The 20,630-nt window shown below is 48.4% G+C and overlaps 1 protein-coding gene across 1 annotated transcript in view; it reads left to right on the plus strand.

Annotated features, from left to right (window-relative positions):
* Positions 1–9,971: 9,971 nt before the first annotated feature.
* The window catches only part of KIAA1755 (KIAA1755 ortholog), a 37,856-nt gene continuing 27,197 nt past the window's right edge, over positions 9,972–20,630 (plus strand). The window contains 1 exon segment of the mRNA XM_044262319.1: positions 9,972–10,030. Within this exon segment, the coding sequence (XP_044118254.1) occupies positions 10,028–10,030 (3 nt within the window). The 5' untranslated portion in view covers positions 9,972–10,027.

The following is a 20,630-nucleotide window of genomic DNA, read 5'->3' on the forward strand; positions in this document are numbered from 1 at the left end:
ACTCCAATAGTGAGAAACCACATCATTCTTCCTTGATGATCAACTTGTCTGAACTTTGGTTAGTGGACGCCCCTTTAAGTAGGATCCTTTCATTTGGCCTCATCATTTTTGAGTGCTTCCTTGCTTTCTGACACGAGATAGTTCAGGTTCACCTTGCACTTTCTCTGCCCTGTCCTTGAAATTAGTCTCTTATCTAAGGACGTGGGTTTTACCTAGTGGAGATCGGGGTTTAGGAACCAAGATCTGGCCACTGGGGGCACTAATTGCTATAAGGGTATTGTAGCTACCTGGTTCTGGAAGTGGACAGAGCTAGGGAGTGTGTGTGTGTGCATGTTTTTTTTTTTTCTTTTTTTAAGATTTTATTTATTTATTTGATGGAGAGAGAGAGATCACAAGTAGGCAGAGAGGTAGGCAGAGAGAGAGGGGGAGAAGAAGGCTCCCCGCCAAGCAGAGAGCCGGATGCGGGGCTCGATCCCAGGACCCTGAGATCATGACCTGAGCAGAAGGCAGAGTCTTAACCCACTGAGTCACCCAGATGCCCCTGCGTGCATGTTTTTTAAAAACATGCGCTCCTATTGATGTCTCCAGTTAAAACTCAGAGCCACAGATCTTTTCCCCATTCCATATTTTTAACTTCCTATTCCCATAGTGAAGACCTGGGTTCCCAAATCATCAATATATTTGTTCGTTTCTTCAATCATGCAACACAGATAGTAGCTTCAAAATTATAATACCAATGCCTCTGTCAAATACTACTAATTAAAGTTCAGGATTTCTTTGCTTCTCTTTATCCATAAGGTATGTCTCACTAAGGGATCAGGAGTCAGAATGCTATGGCCAAAGTCACTTGAATTATTTTTTGTGTGTGATTATACTATTTACTTGAAGTACAGTTAAGTTCATTTGTTCTCTTTGTTTTTAAGTTTAGGGTTTAGGTTTTCATATTTTTATTTAATTTTATTTTCAAAAATATACAGTGTTTATGTAGTTAAAAAGTCAAAATTTTATATTAATCTATCCAGAGAAATCTTGCTACCATCTCTTTCTTCTCCAGTGCATTGCAACCAACTCCTTATGAGTGACTATTTTCAGTAAGTTTTCAATTTATCCCTCCTGGATAAAATTTTGCATAGTTAAATAAGTAAGTACACACGTAAATAAATGGTTTTCAAAGAGTTTTTCTTATGTGGAAAGTAGTATACCATATACAGTTCTTTACATTTTGCTTTTATTTTGTGTTTTTGCTTAACAACATATGCTGCAAGTCACTCCCTATAGATAGGTTCATAGAGCTCTTCCTGCCTGCTTTTACAGCTGCATAACATTCCCTTATTTGGTACCATAGTTCATTCACTCAGTTTCCCATAAATGGACATGGATATTCCAACATTTTGCTATTACAATTAATACCTCAGTGAATAAGTTTATGCATAAGTCGTTGGGTTTTTTTGTTTTTTGTTTTTGTATTTGTGGAATTATATTCTTGGAATAAATTCTAGAAGTAAAAATCCTGGGGTTGGAGGCTACAGTCTGTGTCACTCTGCTAGATACCATCAAATTCCCTTGTTTAAGGCTTATACCAATTGGCATTCCTACCAATAAATGTGGGGGAGTGCCTATTTGCTCAAAGCCTCACTAACACGTGTTGTCAAGCTTTTGAACTTTTGCCAATTTAATAGATGAGAAATGGCATTTCAATGTAGTTTGACTTGCATTAAAGCTTCTCATATGTGTCAGACTCATTTGCAAATACATTCCCTGGGACACGTGCTGGGCCATTTCAAACAATCTCAATGGACTGGATCTTGGGTTTGACCTAACTCATGGGTGATTGGTAGCTGTGGCTTTCTATCATGCCTAGGGGGCAGTGGGGTCTACACAGCAAATTGACTCCTTGGTCCCCCTCTCTGATTCCTGAAGGTCACGACCCTACTCTGAGCCCCCATTGGTCAAGGGAGCAACCGCTTCCTCAACACAAAGAAGACTCTGAGTGAGGAGGATGACTTGGTCTCTGAGAAATGCTCAAGTCCTGACCTCCTCCACAGCCCAGAGGGCCATTCAGGACTGAGGACTGACAGAGGCCGGACCATGGGGTACAAAGATTGGAATGGGACTGTTGTTGGAGGAATCTGTATTTGGAGACACAAGGCAGTCTGTCTCTCCAGGATAACTGACACGGCCTCTTGCTTACCTCTCAGCCTGAAGGCTCATTATCCATTCTCCCCTACATGTCTGCCTGAGTAAACCACTAAAACTTAGATAGAACCGTGGCACTCCTGGATTACAGACTTCTTTTGGCTTTCCAGGATGACAAAACTCAGTTGGGATTTGAATCCCTCCCCTTACTTTCCCAATAGAATCTCTTTTCCTACATAACACACCCTTTAGCCACCCATTCCCTCTATCCATCCCATCCATCAGTCCATCCATCCTTCCATCCATCCAACCACCCATTTGTGTTAATTTATCTATTGCTATGTAACATATTACCTCAGCACCCAGCATCTGAAACAACAATAAACATTCATTGTTGCACACTCTCTGTGGATTAGGTGTCTAGAAGAAGCTTAGTTGGGGGGGTTCAGCTCTGGGTCTCTCACGAGGCAGCCATCAAGCCGTCAGCTGGGGCTATAGCCATCCAAAGTCTGGGCTGGATTGGAGTGTCCACTTTCAACGTGGCTTGCTCACATGGCCAGCAAGTTGGTGCTAACTTCTGGCAGGTGGCTTCTGTTCCTTGTCACATGGATGTTTCCGTAGAGTCACTTGAGCGTCCTAACAACATGGCAGCTGGGTTCCACCACAGTGAGCAATCCAAGCGACAACAAGGTGGAAGTCACATGTCTTTTATGACCTTGTCACAACAGTCCTATCCTGTCACTTCCTCCACAGTTGATTCTTTAAACGTGAGGGTCTCCATCCAGCCCACACGGGAGGGGCTCCACCTTGGAAAGGCAGGAGTCCTAAGATATTGTGGTCGTGTGTTAGAATCACACTACCCGTCCACCCGGCCAGTATTTATTGAGCACCTGCTGTGCACCTGGCCCGCTTAGCACCTCACGTAGTTCAGAGCCTCCAGAAGCTTATCATCTGGATCAGGGATGCGAACTTGAATGTCCACAGGGTGCGGAAGTGACCCGGGAAGTGCAAATGAGCGAAGTGATCCAGGCGGAGTTTCCGGTGAGCTGGGTACCACATGCTTGAAGTGGACGAAGGGAGACGCTACTGCCCAGAAATTTATGTGAAGCCTCCTTGTTGTTAGATGTTGACAACGAATTCAGTTTTGTTTTTTAAAGCCTGTGTTTGCCAGGTTTGGCACATACATCCCCAGTTTGCAAACTGATGCAGCTATAGTGAATTTCTCAATGCACTCCTCAAATGTTCATTCATTAAAAAATGCACGGTATGTGTGTGGGGGTGGGGGGCACCTGGGAGGCTCAGTAGATTAAGCATCTGCCTTCAGCTCAGGTCATGAATGATCTCAGAGATCTGGGATCCAGCCCCACATTGGGGCTCCCTGCGCAGCAGGAAACCTGCTCTACCTCTCCTCTGCCTGCTGTGCCCCCTGCTTGTGCTCTCTCTCTCTGTCAAATAAAAAAATAAAATTTTTGAAAAAAAATTAAAAATGCACAAGGCCCCTTTCACATATCCCATAAATGATCTGCAATCACTCCCTGCACACACTGTTTCTTTGGCCTGGAATGCCTTCTCTTCTTTCTTCCCATAGTGAACTTCTATTCCTTCTTCACAACCCAGGTGAAAATGTTTCTCCCTCCAGGAAACCTCCTCTGACTCCTCCTCTTGGGGGTGCTGCTGGCTTGCTCCTGTAGGCTGCTACCTTATCTGTGTGTCCCAGCCCCAACTTTGCACTCCCTTGCCTCCCTCATGAAGAGGTGAGCTCCTGAGGCGTGAATGAAAAGACAGGTGTGAAGCAAAAGGGGAACAATTGCCTTGGTGCATGGGGCAGGGATTCCTGGAGGAGGTGGTCCTGGGAGAATGAATAGGTCTTGCAGACAGGGGGTCCCCTGGCAGGAGGAAGAAGATGAGCAAAATCACAGAGGCAGGGAAGCATGGATGGTGCCTGAGCAGGAAGAGTCCCAGCTCCTCCCTTCTTAGACTCCCCTCTGAGCTGGAGGGGCTCTTGGCTGCCTTTCCAGATGGTGAGGGGTGAGCTCCACAGGCCCAGAGGAGTTCCAAGTAGATTGGGTGGGGGAGGTGGCTGGAATGAGAAACCCAAGTCCTGGATGAGTCACTGATGGAGTCTATCCTACAATAACAAGAAAGGGCTGGACTGGGAAGAAAAGAGAAACCCCAGGTGGGGGCTAAGGGATGGGCTGGAGGGAGTGGGATGGCCCTCAGTGGCCTCTGCCATGGGGCATTGGTTCTTAGTTTCCACTGTCCTTGGAGCTTGAACCTTCGCCAACCCTTTGTGACAGGCCTCTAGCTGATGGGGGTCCTTGCCCCCTCTTGTACTCCCTTGACCTCTACTTTCTACTGTCGGCTCATCCAGAAGCTAGAGGAATTTTGGGGAAAAATAAGTCAGATCACATTACTCTCTTCTTAGTTTCCTCCCATGGCTTTTCAGGGCTCTAAGGCAAAAACCTCCTCCACCTCTTCTTGTGTCCCTGTCCCTCTCACTGTGCCTCTTTTCTGCCTCCAATTCTTCTCCTGCCACAGGGCTTTTGCATATGCTGTTCCTCCTGACTGTGCTTTCCCCTGACTTCTTTCATTAGTTCATTCTTTCTCTCTCTTCAGATTTCAGCTTAAGCCTTCAGGGGAGCCCTCCCAGACCTTTAGAATCTACTGGATTCTTTTGATATGTGCTTTTCCTCTCTTGAATCACCATACCACGATTTGTATCATGCTTCATTATTAAGATCTGATCTCCTACTATACTGTGAGTTACACAAGGGTGGGTCCTATCTGTCATGTTCACCCCGCTACTCCCAGGACTCAGCACACTGTCCCTGGGATATAGTAGGTGATCAATAAATGCATCTGTGTCTCTTGCAGGACATGACCAGTGCTTGTGGCTATTGTCTCACAACAGGCAGGGGAAGGAAGCAAAGCAAAGATTATTGGTTCCATTGTATAACTGAAAAAACTGAGATTTGGAGAATTTAGTAAACCTCCATAAACCTCTGGGGAGTTAGTGGGCAGGCAGGAACTTGAACTCAGAGCCCTGACTATATATCATAGGCTCCTCCACCAGGAAGCAATTTTAGGAACAGTCCAAACAGGACAGGTTGGTGTCCTGGCTGGGGAGTGTCACACTGTGTGAGTCAGCCCTCTGTGGGTGGATCTCTGTGCTGTCAATCAGGACAGACGAACAAGGTAAGTTTTAAGTCTCAGGGGCTTTTGTTTTCATAGGTTGTTTCCATCTCTGTCCCTGTGCACCAGACTGTGGGCATCCTAGGAGAGAGTGGGACAGTGTGTGAGGTATCCATGTATCCCCATCTCTCTTCCACTCCTGTCCCAAGATCTGGTCTCAGGAAACTCACCTAAACATCACATTTTCACCTGCAAGAAGAGAAGGTCCTTGAGGGACAACACCAAGTTGTTTCCATTTTTTGTCTTCCCACTGTTTATGGACTGGGCAATGATCCCCAAAGCTTTTGTTGGCTTGGGCTATGTTTCCATTCCTCTCCTTCTGGTTTCTTGGAAGAACTTGTCCCCCACTCCATGCAGTTCTGGTAGAGCTGCCATCATAGGCTCCCACCCAGCAGTGGGCGTAGAGTCTATTCCGACCAGTCGGAATATCCTCATTTCCTTGACCACAGTGACTGGCTAAGGAATAGACTTGGGATCCAAGCAAGGCCAACCAAGGTCTCTTCCCTAGGATTAGTATATAGATGCAGGGAAAAAATGTTGTGGTCTTTGGATTGTTGAGTTGAACGTCTGTCCTTGATAAGTAAGGTCAATTTCATCTAGGGCAGGCCATAGGTTATGTTACTGTGATCTTCAGCCTCCCTGTTCTGGGCCTTCTCCCCCAACCCTGTCAGTAATCTCCATGCTTCCCCTTACTCTCAGCATCCCAGAGGGGAGCACAGTCCCTTCCAACCCAGACTTAGGCAGCTCAGTGTGGTGTTAGTGGAATCCTCTACAGCAGATGTCAAAGACAGAGTTAGAAGTGCAAGAAACTTACCGGGGGCGATGCCCATGAGGGTGAAGGGGAGATGGGCAAAAGCTGTATCCTGGAGGAATCCACAGCTCACTGAACTGCTATGGGATCCCTCTTGAAGGGAAATCTAAGTGGCACAGTCCATGGCTGAGTGCCTCGGTACCTACTCATTCCTGGAACAGCCCATAGGAAATTATAAGGCAAGGTTCAAAGCCAAGCCTTCCGCCTCCAGAGCTGGTGCCTTTTCAATGCTAATCTTCCTTATACATTAGGGACCGCCAATAGCAGATAAGCTAAGCGTTGTCTTAACTCCAGCCCTGTTGATGGGTAGTGGCTGCCTGGGCTCTGTGTTGAAGATTCTAAGGCTGCTTCTAAGTTCTGCAAAAAGGTTCATGATGGATTCCTGATGCCTACCGTGGGTAGGAAAGAGGTGAACATGCATAGGTGAGCCAAGAATTTGCTACCCTTAGAGAAGGAACGAATAAATACTGAATGAATCAATTTGGAATCCCATGACATTCTGTTTGAATTAGGCAATGCTCTTCCCCCAAGCGAGACTGTCTCTGGGGAGAGATAGTCTGACAGCCAGACACCTGGCTCTGGGAGTCTCAGAGTCACAGGGACAACTGCCATTTGGTGGGGACCTCCTATATGCCAGGCACTGAGTTAGGCTCTTTCAATCACCACCTCATTGGATTCTCACAAAAGTCTCATGAGGAGAGGATTAGAGCCTTCAGATTCTGCTGAGAAAACTGTGGTCCCCAAAGAAGAGGGATCTGTGTAAGGCCACCCAGCAGGTCGGTGGCAGAGACCCACTTCTACCACACTTCCCCACTTTCTCCATTCCACCCTATGTCAGAGCAGTGATGGGCTTCCCCAAATCTGGTGTGGAACATGATTCATTCAGTTAATCATTTGCCAAAGAGAGAGGAAATACATCGGACAGTCCTTGGAAAATCCTCTCTCTGGAAAGTCCCTGAGAGATGAACCAAATCGAATCCAATAGTTAAGCCTGTGTAGTTGGAGGCTGATTTCACAACCATTGGTCCCTTACATAAACAGCACCATTTTATGCGTCATCTATTAATTCTGCTGTGTACCAGACAGAGTTAAAGCATTTTACATTCATTGACTTATTTAATCCCCACCACAGTCCCATGAGGAAGGAAGTCATATGTTGTCTTAGAAGGATGGATTTGAGGTTCAGAAAGGTGAACTTCTTTGAGGTCACACACAGCATGGAGTCAAAACATACAAGGGTGTAGGTATGTGTGTGTACATTTTTGGCTGTACGTGGAGTAGTACTATGTTGGTAAAGAGTATTTTTGGAAGAGTGTGCACTGGAATAAACATACAAGGGATGTTGAGAGGCCCAAGGTATGGGCTGTGATGAGCACCGTTATTTATAAGCTATTTCAGATCCTTTCCTACCCTTCTTGTGTGACCTAATTGCCCTTTACATGACGAACTAGTCCCAATATATTCATTGTTATGCTACCTTGCCACATGACCGAATTAGAGTCTTTCATTTAAGGGGCACCTGGGTGGCTCAGTGGGTTAAGCCTCTGCCTTCAGCTCAGGTCATGATCTCAGGGTCCTGGGATTGCACCCCGCATCAGTCTCTCTGCTCGGCAGGGAGCCTGTATCCCCCACCCTCTGCCTACTTGGGATCTCTGTCAAATAAATAAATAAAATTTTAAAAAAAAGAATCTCTCATTTAAGTCTTTGATTCTAGAAAAGAGTGACACATAGCTTGGGATTCACTCAGGTAGCACAGGAAGGTGGTTAATAACATAATTTCTGGAAATGGATAACCTCGTGCAATTTCAGGCTCCACGATCAGTACCTATTCCCCATTGGGCAAGCTACCTGACCTCTCTGTACCTCTTTTTTTTTAAATCTATAAAATAAGGACTATCATAGAATCTACCCCATTTAACAGTTACATAACAATTACTACCTGCATGTAGAAAGTTCTAGTTTGGGGTGTTTTGATGTCTTTCGATCAGTCTTCAAGGGTTTGCCATTCATTCCCACAAGGAGACCCCTGGAGCATCTCATTTGGTTCCTGTGCTTTCCAGAGGGTGGGATCCCAGTCTTCTCATTGATTCTGTGAGCTGCCGATACTCTGCTAATCCATTATTTCTCTGCGAAACTAACTCAGAGTCAGTCTCTGTTGCCTGCAACCCCAGAACGCTTGGTGTCATGTCAGTTCTGTTTCACTGCAAAACTGGGACTCTGCAGGCTCCAAGCTGGGAAACCACCCCCCAACCCCCACCGCCAATTCCCAGTGGAACTCTACACTTGACATCAACGAGTCTGTTCTCTCTTAAATTCATGTCTGGAGTAGTGATGCCAAAAGAGACTGCCCCTGCAGGTGGGAGACATTTATTTGCTTGCTTAATACATGCCATGGAGGGGTCCTCTGGGCTGTGGGGCATAGTGAAGCTATTCGGGATTATTAGTCCCAAATTAACAATGAGCAAATGTAGGACCAGGGACATGAAGGGACTTGTTAAAAGCTACACAGCAGGATGGGGTTCTTAGCTCACGTTCTCACTGTTAAAAGACTGATTAACCTATGTGGGGTGGGAGATGGGCTAAAAATAAGGCTTGGGCTTTGACCTTGAACTCTCAGTACTATACTTTTCCTTTTTCAGTTCTTCGCTGATTCCAGGTTTCTTTCAGCTTAATGGTAACTCAGGGCCTTTGCACATGCTGTTGCCTGGAACTCTGTTTCTTCCACCATCTTCCCTCCCCCACCCTTCATCTAATTCCTTCCCCTTTTTTAGATCTAGGCTTCTCTGTCCCTTCCTAGACCACCAGCTCCAAGTTGGTCCCCCTACAGTTCTCAAGGTCCACATTTGTCTCTTGCCTTAGCAGCTAGCACACTCAACCATTATTTGTTTCTGTTTATCTTCCCCACGTGGGGAAGATATCTTGCCTATCTTCCCCACTAGGTTATATATTACCTGAGGGCAGAGGCTCTGACTTCTGTCTCAGTTCCTGGCACAATGTTTGTTCAATAAATAGAGGAACCCCAGAGTCACCCAGCCAGAAATCATCTAGTTTCTGGTCTCCCGCCAAAGGTGAGGAACGATGGCTTGACCAAGGCCACAAAGCTAGTCATTATCTGCAAGAAACAAGACAAGAACTCGAGAAGTTACCATCACGTTTAAGTCTTGAACTGGGCCATCCTGATGTGGGGGCAGTGTGGGCTTCACAGGGGCAGGATGTTGGGACAGATGCCAATTTTTGCCACCACGTCTAAGAAGCAGGCACGATCACCATCAGCCCCATCGGTAGCGTCATCCCCATTTTACAGATGAGGAAACTGAGGCTTAAGACACTTTGTGACTTGCCTATTCCCACAACTGACGAGCGGACAAGGTGGAGACTTGAACCCAGGGCTGAAGCCTAAGCGGTGCGCGCCCAGCGGTGGGTGCAGCGCGGGCGCGGAGTCCTGGCACCGCCGTGGAGTACTGGCACCGCCGTCGGTGCACCGGGGGCGGCTGGACGGAGGGGAGCGAGCAGAAAGGCGGCGGGCGACCCAGCAGCTCTCGGCAGCGGCGGCGCAGCCCCGGGAAGGGGGGCGGCTGCTCGTCCTCCCGCGCGGCAGGCGGGGCGCGGGCCGGGCGCCGCCACAAAGGGGCCGCTGTCGCGCCGCCCCGTCCCGCGCTGGGAGCAGAGCTTGACCCGCCCCTGAGGCGGCCGGCGGCTCCCGCTCTACTCGCGCTGCCTCCAGTCCCGTCTGGCCGGCTCCGTCGGGCCCTCTCCCTGTGTCCCCGGCCTCCCCTCCCCGGCCAGCCCGCTCCACTCGCTCCAGAGCTAGGAGGGGGCCGCGCCCCACAGACCGACCTGCGGACCGACCGACTGATCCCGCGCCCCGGAGAGGAGCAGCCCGTCACCATGGTAACGCCTGTCAAGGCCTGGACCACCGCGCTCTGTGCCCTTTTGGTGCGGGTGTCCAAGGCGGACCCCAACCTTTCATGCTATGACCCTCAGTGCCTCGTTATGGGTCTGTGTTAACTGCTCCCCACCAGGAGCGGGAGTGGGGGAATGGGGGTGGAGGTGTCGGGAGCCCCCCTCTGGTCATGTCCTCTCTCCTCTCTGGGCCCTGTCTCTCCAGGAGCGTTGTGGATGGCTAAGATTGGATGACTTGTGAACTTAGATGTCGCCCCATCCCTGGCACAGATCAGAGCTGAAACCCTAGCCCTTGGGCCTTAGATAAAAACAAGGAGTGGTGTTGTGCTTTCGACTTGGGGCTGAGGGTCAGGTATGGCCACTGTCCTCACACAAGGTGCAAACAGAGATGGGGGTTCAAGCCCCCCTCCCGCCCAGTGCCCAGTGGAGAGGACGGAGTTGCTTACCAAAACGTGGGGTGGTTTTTTCACTTTAGACTCAGGGCCAAAACGCTAGTCCTGATGTGAGGCAGTCTCATGGGAACAGGGTGGGGAGGTAGAGCTAGCAGAAGGAGAGGAAGGAGGGCAATACCTCGATACTGTGGCTTCCTTGGCTGGCTCCTCCCTAACGTTGAGATGCTCTGGGAGGAGTGTGTGTGTGTGTGTGTGTGTGTGTGTGTGTGTGTCCGCGCGTGCACGTGTGCCAATATCTGGGAACAGGGAATAAAAGAAAAGTCTGTTTTCAGGGAATTGCAGCCCAGCTCCCAATAGGCCCAGGAGCCCCAGGCGGGTTCACGGGAGCACTGGGGTTTGGAAAAGTCCTGAAGACAGGCCAAGGCTTTAACCCCATGACTGATGGGCCATGTTGAATGTGTGTGGATTTTCACTCAGTGCACAAGAATTCTATTAAGACGGGTACACACACACAGAGCATAGCAATGTATGTTCCCATTGCCTCCCACGGCTGAACACACATGCCCTCTGACACACACACGGCTTACCCACCGGCTGTCCCCACTGCCAAAATAAGGACGTCCATCTGCATCCATGCCACAGACATATGGCAAAACCAGGCTGCTAGATTCACACACCAGCAGGACAGGTGTACGACACACCTTGCTGCCCAAGCTGTTTGACAGAGATCGTCATAAGCTCATGGTTCTTCACCTTTCCCTATGGGCAAGGCACTGTGCCCAGGGATTTATACTCAGGAGCTCATGTCACAAACATCAGCCCTAAAAATAGACCTGCTGGGATCTTTACGGGGCAGATGGGGACCTGAGGATCTAGGAGCTTCTGTGGCTGCCCAGGTCACCCAACCAGGAAGTGGAAGATAGGACAGCCTGAATTCTGAATGTGCGTTCAGCTGTCCAGGCCACCCCAGAACCACACCTGCATCAAGCAGTGTTTGCTAAACCTTCCCTGGTTTTAGACTGAACTCAGGGATTACTTTTAGAATCCAGAAACTCCTTGCTGAACGCCAGCCCCTCAGATTAAGAGGCAGGCCCTGGGTGGTTCCCTGAAAAGGCTGAGCAACTCATTCTTAAATATGCATGATGAACAGACTTTTCTCCCACTTTTGTTACCTGTCCACCTCTCTGACCTCACCTCAGTACTTCAGCCACTCTGACCTTGTTTCAGAGTCTCTTATCTTTCATGTTCCTTCCTGCCACAGGGCCTTTGCATATGCTGTTCCTGCTGGGGTGGCACCCCTTCACCTGAAGAATTCCTATCCATCCTATCAATGTCCACCCAAGTATCACATCCTCAGGAAAGCCTTTCCCAATTTCCCTGACTCCCACTCTAGTATGCTATGTATCTTTCCTTCACGGCCCTACCACAGTTGTTCTTTGCCTGGGATGATTTGATTAAAGGCTACCTAGTGCCCTGGCACAGCCCAGTGCCAGAGTGTCCTATGACAAAGGCGATTTGGGCTTATTTGGTTTCATATTCCTGAACGTTTAGTTCTATCATAATAATCTGTGCACATTCACTTGCTGGATAAGATATTATGAAGAAAGAACAAAATCAAAATTACTATTTGCTTAATATTTTTCTTTTAATCAGCTTACTTTATACACTTAAAGGTATATTTAAGACATTTTATATCATGACCATGAAAAATCAGTATCTGCGATCATAAACACAAAATAACTGTAAAAATGTCTACAATGAGGGCAAATTTGTGTTGGTAAATTCTGGCTCAATGAGGTTGGCTCTGGATGACTCCAAGCGGGAGGACTGCTTTCTTTTCATTAGAAGGAATGATCACTGTGTGTCTGAGAGGTGTTTTAAGATATCCTGGCACTGAACTGAGACTTTCTTTTTGGTGTTCTCAGGAGGACTAAACAAGAGATGGGATAACTTTTTGTGATTTCACATCAAGTTCATGGCCTCCCCAACTCATCTCACGGGTCCCCTGCCAGCCTCTCCCACACTTTGAGAAAAGCTAGTTGAATCTAATTTATTCAACACTGCCAAAGTACCTGCTTCTCCAAGGCACCTGCTATGTGCCCAGCCCTGTGTAAGGACCTGAGTGCGAAAAGAGTAAACTCTGGTTCCTGTCCTGGGGGCTTCCAGTGCCAAGTTGCTGAGACTTCCCAGGCTGGGTGACAGGCAGTGGGAGTCCCTCTCTTTGCCTGGAAGCATATGTGTCATGAAAAGCAAAGAGATGCGGGTTGAGCAGAACTCTGAAGGGTGGGAAGGAGCTCACCCAGCCCAGAAAGGGGCACAGTGTGAGCTCAAGCAGTGCTTCTCCAAGTGGGGCACCCGCTATGGGTCCAGGGTGGGGAGACTTTAGATGAACTTTTTTTTTTAGGTTTTATTTATTTGACAGACAGAGATCACAAGTAGGCAGAGAGGCAGGCAGAGGGAAAGGAGGAGTGGGAGAGGGAGAAGCAGTCTCCCTGCTGAGCAGAGAGCCCGTTGCAGGGCTCAATCCCAGGACCCTGAGATCATGACCCAAGCAGAAGGCAGAGGCTTTAACCCACTGAGCCACCCAGGTGCCCCTAGATGAACATTTTTATTTACAGTTGTTCGTCTTCGTGAGTGGGCAGAAGTGGTTTAGGCAGCACAAACACAGGATGATAAATAAAAATCAATGGATTTAAGTTGGTAATGAATTGACAAGAAGATGAATGTGAAGTAAATACTAATCGATATAAAGCAAAATAAATTAAGATGTATAAACAGCAAGAAAAACTCTGCGTATGGCACGTGGGTGATTGGGAAGCCCTGGGCTAGAGCATCAAGTGTGTTGGAAGAAGCAGAAAAGTACGCTGCTGTGGACTGATGGCCACTAGTGGTGGGCTGAGTTGGTAAGGCAGTGGGGAGCCACTCAAGGTTGTTGAGCAGTGAAGGGTCACAATCACATCTGTGTGCTAAAAGGCTATCGTAGGGACATCTGGGTGGCTCAATCATTAAGCGTCTGCCTTCAGCTCAGGTTGTGATCCCAGGTCCTGGGATAAAGCCCCACATGGGGCTCCCTGCTCAGTGGGGAGACTGCTTCTCCCTCTCCCACTTGTGTTCCCTCTCTCACTGTCTTTCTCTCTGTCAAATAAATAAATAAAGTCTTTAAAAAAAAAAAAAAGGCCATTGTAATGGCTAAAGGAGAGCCCAGCCTGGGGAAGGGGGAGAAAACCTCTACTCAGCTCTACCATTTACTGAGGGTAAAGCCTTGGGTTCAGTGTCTTAACCCATAAAATGGGAATAAAAAATACCAATCCCATAGAATTGTTGGGAAGATGAAATAAAATAATGTTAATAAAATAATGAAAAGTGCTTAGGATAAAGCCTGATACAGAATCTTGCTCAGTAAGAAGCTCTAGTTATCATTGTTATTATTATCATTATGTATTTTGGGTGCGTATGGTGAGCCCCAGGGCAAGGCAAAAGGGATAGGGAGAGAAAAGAACAAACACAAAACTTAGCCCTGGACAGGTGAAGTGACTTGCTCAAGGTTACACCAATGAGCCATGACAGAGCAGGTCTCGAATGTGGATCTTCTAACACCCAATGGTTTTTCAGTTCACTGCATCTGGGCTGTTTTCCCAGTTTCTAAAAGGTTCTTCTTCTACTTTTATTTCTTTTTTTAAGTAAGGAGTCAATTCTCACTCATGCCTCCACCCACACACAAATAAAAAGGATTTAAAGCAGGAGAAGTTTTAGTTGGACACGAGCAACATCTTCCTGGCACCCAGGGCCACAGAATACTGATTTTAGAATCTCCAGCCTGGAGAAGTTCAAGAGGAAGGTCCCAGGTAGCTGAACCTGGCGGCCACAAGCTGATATCCACTGGGCTCTATCTGGCTCACAGATGTGTTTGGTGGCGCTAACCTGTAGAACACTGGGAAACGTTACTAAAATGTCAGCAGACCCAGCAATGCTGGGTGAAGGCAACACTGGGTTGGAGCCAATGAGATGGGACGTGTGCCCCAGTCCCCACTACTCCCTATTCCTTCCCCGACACTGAGGCTGATTATCAGGGGACACTCACCAAGGGGCCAGAGGGGTTATTTTCTCGCACTTGGCTACTTCTGTCTTCCATGTCACCTTTCATTCCCTTGTGGGCATTTGTGCCTGTGGCTGGTGGTTTGGATTCTTCCTGGGCTGAGTAGAGAGATGGATGAGACCAGATCTTTTTAAACTTTCCCATCAATTGGGGATTAACTGATTCCATTTAGAAACGGTGTCCCAGCTCCAAACCTTCCTGCACCTGACTATACCTTGAATTCTAGAGTGACCCTGTTGGAAGCACCCTTAAGAGATAGATAGATAACCCAATGCACCTATTTTACAGATGGGGAAATTGAGGCCATAGTCACCCTGTGAGTCAAGGGTGAAATCTCACCTTCCCTAGGCATGCCATGGAGGAGAGCAGGGGATGACAGCAGCCCTGGGGCCCTGCCTACCTCAGTTCTTCGCAGCCCTCTCTCTTCCCAAGCCAGGGAATGATGCTCAGTGATGCTCAGAGCTTTGTCTGGTGGAGCCAATGGACAAACCTGGGCCTTTAAGAAGAGTTCGGCACAACTCAGAAAGCCCAGCTAACCACATCTGGTGAGACCATTTAGAAAGGGAACAGGCCTTAAAACACACACACAATCACACTTTTATTTTCCCCTCTTGTTTATAAAAGCTACACAGGCTGGTTACAGAATGGTCGGAAAATCCAGCAAACTATGAAGAAAATGAAAAAGGGTGACTTACGAGGCCCCTGCCCCCCACGGCGCTGGGGGGTGACAGCTGTTAACACTTTATTCCAAGGCCTCTTGGCTTACGCACCTTTTTACAGCATGGAGATCACACTGTCTGGGAATTTTTTCTTTTAGAAACTTCCAGTAATCAGAAGAGTCGTTCCTTCCCGGGGTGAGGGAGTTGCCTGGCAGGGAGCCTCTTTCCGGGGTGGTGGAAATCTTGTATGTTGATCTGGCCAGTGCTCACGGGGAAAGGCACGTAGGTAAAAACAACATCAGACTTGTGTGTTAGTAAAAAAAATAATGGAGGCTCAGTGCAAAGTGTTGACACAGAAGTGTAGGAACCTCTTCCCACCCTCCCATGCCCAGAGGGAATGGCTGGGGACAGACACTTTTCTGCCAGCCCCATAGCGGATTCCTTGGGTCTATCCAGAAGGCCCCTGAGCGTCCTTCAGGCACCAGCCCCGCAGGGGGGTCTGTGGGCCCCCTTGGGGGCTCCTTCTCTGCTGCTGGGGAGGGGCTGGAGGGCTGCAGACCGGCTCTGGCTTCTCCCTTTCCAACTTCTCCTGCTTCCTGGCGAGGAACAGTTAAAGGCCCAGCCTGGCTGCGCTCACTGGGGAAGAATGGAAACACATCGATTAAGTTTCACGGAAATCATTTTGAGGGGCCCGTGTCTGGCCAGCAGTATTTGGGTTCCTGAGGGCCCAGGCTGGGCTGCCTGATTGGTTTTGAGTGGAGAGGGGCCAGCTTTCCTTCCTACGGGCTCCACACTGTGTGCTTACGCCCATATTTGGACAGCTTATGAACCCCTGGGGTTCAGGCCCATAGCAGGTAATGCTCTGGCCAAGAGCTTGGAGTCCCATTAACTTGGAACATTCTTGTTTTTTTACTGGCCGCCCCTTAAATCGTTAGAGTGTGCAGCCAGTGAGCCCATTTGTGAAAGCCAAAGGCATCCCATCTGTGAGCTTTAGTCTGCGAGAAGTAAACAGCTTGAAACACTGCAGGACAGGCGGCTGGGAAGGCCACCCTGAAGGCTGGTGGCTGCTGCTGGCCCCATGGTGGGCAAGGCACCAGGGGGCAGGGGAAGAGGGCGGGCCTGACTGGCCAAGACAGGGCTGGATCGTGGCTCTGTCTTCCTCCTCGTCTCCGTGATCTTGGACAAGATCCGCTTCCTCTTCTTTATCGGCAGAGCAGGACGTTCCTTCTCTGCCCCAGGACCTTTGTGTGGCTAAGCAAGAGAATGTGAGTAAGCGCAAGGCCCCGTGCACAGCAGGTGCCTGGAAGTTGTTGTTATTCTTCGGGTGACAGCAGTGGGTTCAGGAAGAGGTCAGGAGGGGGACATGGCTTCACCCAGAGGCTGGGACTCTAGCTTCATCTGACAGGAGGAATAAAGAAAAAAAAAGATTAAAAAAAAAGGCAACAACACCTTTTTCTTTTCTCAGGACCCCTGCATCCATCATCTCCCTGCATTTGCAGAAGAATCATCTGAGCAAGATAGGCTAGGCTCTGGAGGAGGAGGAGGAGGAGGAGGAGGAGGAGATGGTTGATCTCACTGTTGCCCCGAGGTTGACATGCAGACCACAGTTGGGACACAGGCTGTCACAGAGTGGAGCTAAATAACAGGAGTCATGTGCTGGGAGACTCAGGCCCTTTGAGTTTCCCTCTGATATTCTCAGGACCCCCAGAGAAAACCCACCTCTCACAATAAGATATCCTCACTACCTTTCTAATACGTGGCAAGCTTGCTTTGAAAGAATGAAAGAGAAACTCTATGAGCCTTGAGGAAGTGACCAGATGTCCTAGAACCTAATTTAGAAAATGTATTTGTTCTTATTGCTTCCTTTTTCTTTTAAAAAATAGTTTATTTTTATAGAACTAGAATAGTGAAAATGAAATATATTTTATATAATAAGTGTGTATTTATTATATAGTTAAATATTACATTATTTATGGTAATATATACTAATGTAAGGTCTACCCTCGGGCTATAATAATAAATATATATGATAGATATAAATATATTTATATGAATAAAATAATACAAAACCACCCAATGCATCAACAATTTATTTTTGAAGTTCCATTCCATTTATGCCAGCTGATACCAATTTTCCCCATAAAGCAATGACATAATGATAACTATAGTAATGGCCACAAACATATAGCAGTGATTGGTCTTGCTGATTGAGCACCTACTAAGAGCTAGTCCTGTGCAGAGACCTTCCGTGTCTTATGTCATTTGGTCTCGCTCAACCATTTAAGGCACATACAATTATGAGCCCCCACTTTCCCTAGTAAGGAAACTGAGGCAGACAGAGTTAAGCTAAGCAACTTGCCAAGTCACCTAAACAGAAAGTGGTAAGAGGAGGATTTGAACTTGGGCAGTTTGGCTGCCTTCTCCTAACCCGTATAGGGGCATAAAGTCTTTGTTTGAAATACAATTATGTAAGTATTTTTGGTGAGTGACTTGGGGGGAAAAAAAAAGCGGTCAGCAGTAATAGTAAAATGGTACTTGGATATGCTAAAATTCATGAAGATGTGAGCGAATGATTAAATTTCCAAAACCAAAATGAAACAAAATGAAACCTAGCCCAGCTCAATGTGCACACAAGGAAAGGCCCAGAGAGGGAAGGCACCTGCTTAAGGTAGCACAGTGGCGTGGAACCTAGGAAAGCGAGTGCCCTAGAAGAGGCTGGGTGGAGTGCGGAGGGCATGGGGCAAGGGAGGAGTGCTGGCTTCTTAGTGTGTCCACAGATTCACAGATGTCAGCTGGAGTCCTCTAACTCAGGGTCCCCATTCCCATTGCTCTCCTCAGGATTGCATGGGTGAGGGGTAACTCTAGGGGTTTGACCTTGCGTTGGAGGGGAAGAGCATTAGAAGAACTGGTCAAGCCAGATGAGGCTTTTTCTGTTCTGCCAACTTCAAGACGCCCCTCCCCCCAACCCCGACATTGTCTGGTACCTCAATGGGAAAATAGCCCTTCTGGCCATGTTCACTTTTGATGTCAAGAACCTGTGATAGGTCACCCCCACTGCATTGATGCTGTGTCAGTGGCAAGACCCTCCTTCCTTCAGAATGGGGGGGTGTAGACATATATTCATTCCTCCCACAAATAGTGATGAAGACCCTACCCTGTGCTCAGTGCTGTGTGGGTGCGGGGGCAGAGTGGCGACCCTGACATTGGCCCAATGACCATGGGCTAGCGGCCCCTGTGTTATAGCCTCCTGGCCCTGGCCTCTTGCTGGGATGGAGAAGTGCCATATTCCTCCTCCTCCAATCCCGGATTTTATTTCCTTGTCTGAAGGGACCTCATTTGTAAAAATGATTTTTCTGCCCCAAATAAGCTGTCTTTATGCTGGATTCTAGTTTATTCTCATCTTGCTTTACATCTCTCAGTGACAGATGGCCCCGGAGCTTGTGAGCAGTCTGGGCCAACCAGAATGGCTTCCATCAGGCATTTTAAGAGTTGAAAATCATAACCCATGGGTTCTATTACTATACCAGATTGGAAACCTCTGGTCTTATCCAAATGGTTTTACAGATGGAAAAACCTGTGGTTCAGAGAGGGACATTTTGTTTGTCCTTCCACGGCATTTACTGAGTACCTATTTTTGCCCAGGCCCTGTGCCAGGAATGGGGACCCTTGGAAGAGGAGTCATCAATGCTCCCATCGCTGTGACAGTTTCAGGCACTGTTAAAACAAATGGTCCCAGACTTTGTAGCTTAAAGCAGCATACAGTTCTATGGATCCTATAGATCGGAAGTCCAACATGGGTCTCATTGGGCTCAAATCAAGGTGTTGGCAGGCTGTACTCTTTTCAGGAGAATCTAGAGGAGAACCTGCTTGCCTTTTCCAGCAGCTAGGAGCAGCTCTGTTCCTGGGCTCTTCCTTCATTTTCACAGTTAGCAACATGGCGTCTCTCAGATCCTTCTTCCCATGTCACATTTTTCCCCAACTCTCACTTCTTCTGCACCTTCTCGCCCTTTGGAGACCCCATGGGATTGGATGGGACCCACTGGCTAATCCAGGATATATTCTCCCTATCTTAAGGAGGGCTGATTTGTCATGCTTATTCCATCTTTGCCTTATGGGGAAACAGACTGACAGGTAACGGAGCTTAGGACACAGGCATCTTTGGGGCCACTATTCTGCTTACCAGCCCCGTCCTCAGGGAGCCCAGAGTCTTGGAGGGAGATGGCAATCAGCATGGGAACCGCTATGATAGGGGTGCCACAGAAGCCCAGGAAAGGGGACGCCTGGCCCAGGGGGTGTGGGGGAGGGAAGTCTGGGAGAATCCCATGGGAGAGATGGGAGGTGACCTGACTCTTGAAGAATGGGAGGGACTCAGCCAGGTAAAGGGGAGTGGAAGTGGAAGGCATGCCAGGAGGAAGGGACAGAGTGTGCAGAGGCTTGGAGATAAGCAAGAGAATGCACGCAGTGCTGTGGCCGAAGCATGAGAGAGACAGACGGTCTGTGGGGCGAGGCCAACGCCAAGATCACAGGGAACCTGAATGCCTGGAGGCTGATGCTTTCCTGAAGGCAGTGCGGACACTTCCAAGGTCAGGTTCATGTTTGGAAAGACCACTGCGGGTTCCTGGTCCAGAATGGCTGGAAGTGAGGCAGTCTGAAGGTTGGATGGCAATGAGGAAGAGATTCCGTGGAAGAGACAGAGGCCTGGGTCAGGATAGGGACGGGGGAGCAGAGCCGAGTTGGCGGGTGAGCTGCTGGAGGTGAGAAGAGCCTGAGGGTTGTGTGTGAACGGAGGAGGCAAGAGGAAGGGCAGGAGGATGCGCAGATGTCTGGCCTGGGAGTCTGACTGGACTGTGGGGCCATCACTGACGTAGGGACATGGGGGAGGGGTGGGTTTAGGGACATACTGAGTTGGGTTTGATGCGTTGATGATCTGTGCCTGCTGGACACCTAGGGGAAGCACCCAGAAGGCAGCTCATCATGTGAGTCTGAATCTGTGAGCTCATGTGTCAATTATATCAATTTGTATCAATCAGGTATTACTGTGTAACAAACCACCCCAAAACTTGGTGTGGAAAAAAAACCCCAGCAATTACTTATTACTGTTCATGCACCTGCGTTTTGATGCACCTACATGTTGCCTGCAGGTTGGTCTTCACTGATGGCTCATCTTCAACCTGCAGGTGTGCAGGTCTGCCTGATGGTAGGATTGGAGGTTGCTGACCTCCCTGTTCCCTCTGGCCCTGACCTAGAATGCCCCCCACCATTCCTCCCCTCTACCTTGGGCCTGTGGATGGCATTGAGCAAGGACCGCAGGAGAGGAGGGAATGAGGATGTCTTGAGGGAGAGTATTCTAGACAGAGGGAGCTGCCAGTGCAAAGGCCCTGAGGAACAGGAAGGAAGGCCAATATGGCTGGAGAGGATGAATGAGGGGTAAGGGTAGCAGA

The sequence above is a fragment of the Neovison vison genome, chromosome 8 (genome assembly GCF_020171115.1).
Source record: "Neovison vison isolate M4711 chromosome 8, ASM_NN_V1, whole genome shotgun sequence".
Classification (NCBI taxonomy): domain Eukaryota; kingdom Metazoa; phylum Chordata; class Mammalia; order Carnivora; family Mustelidae; genus Neogale; species Neogale vison.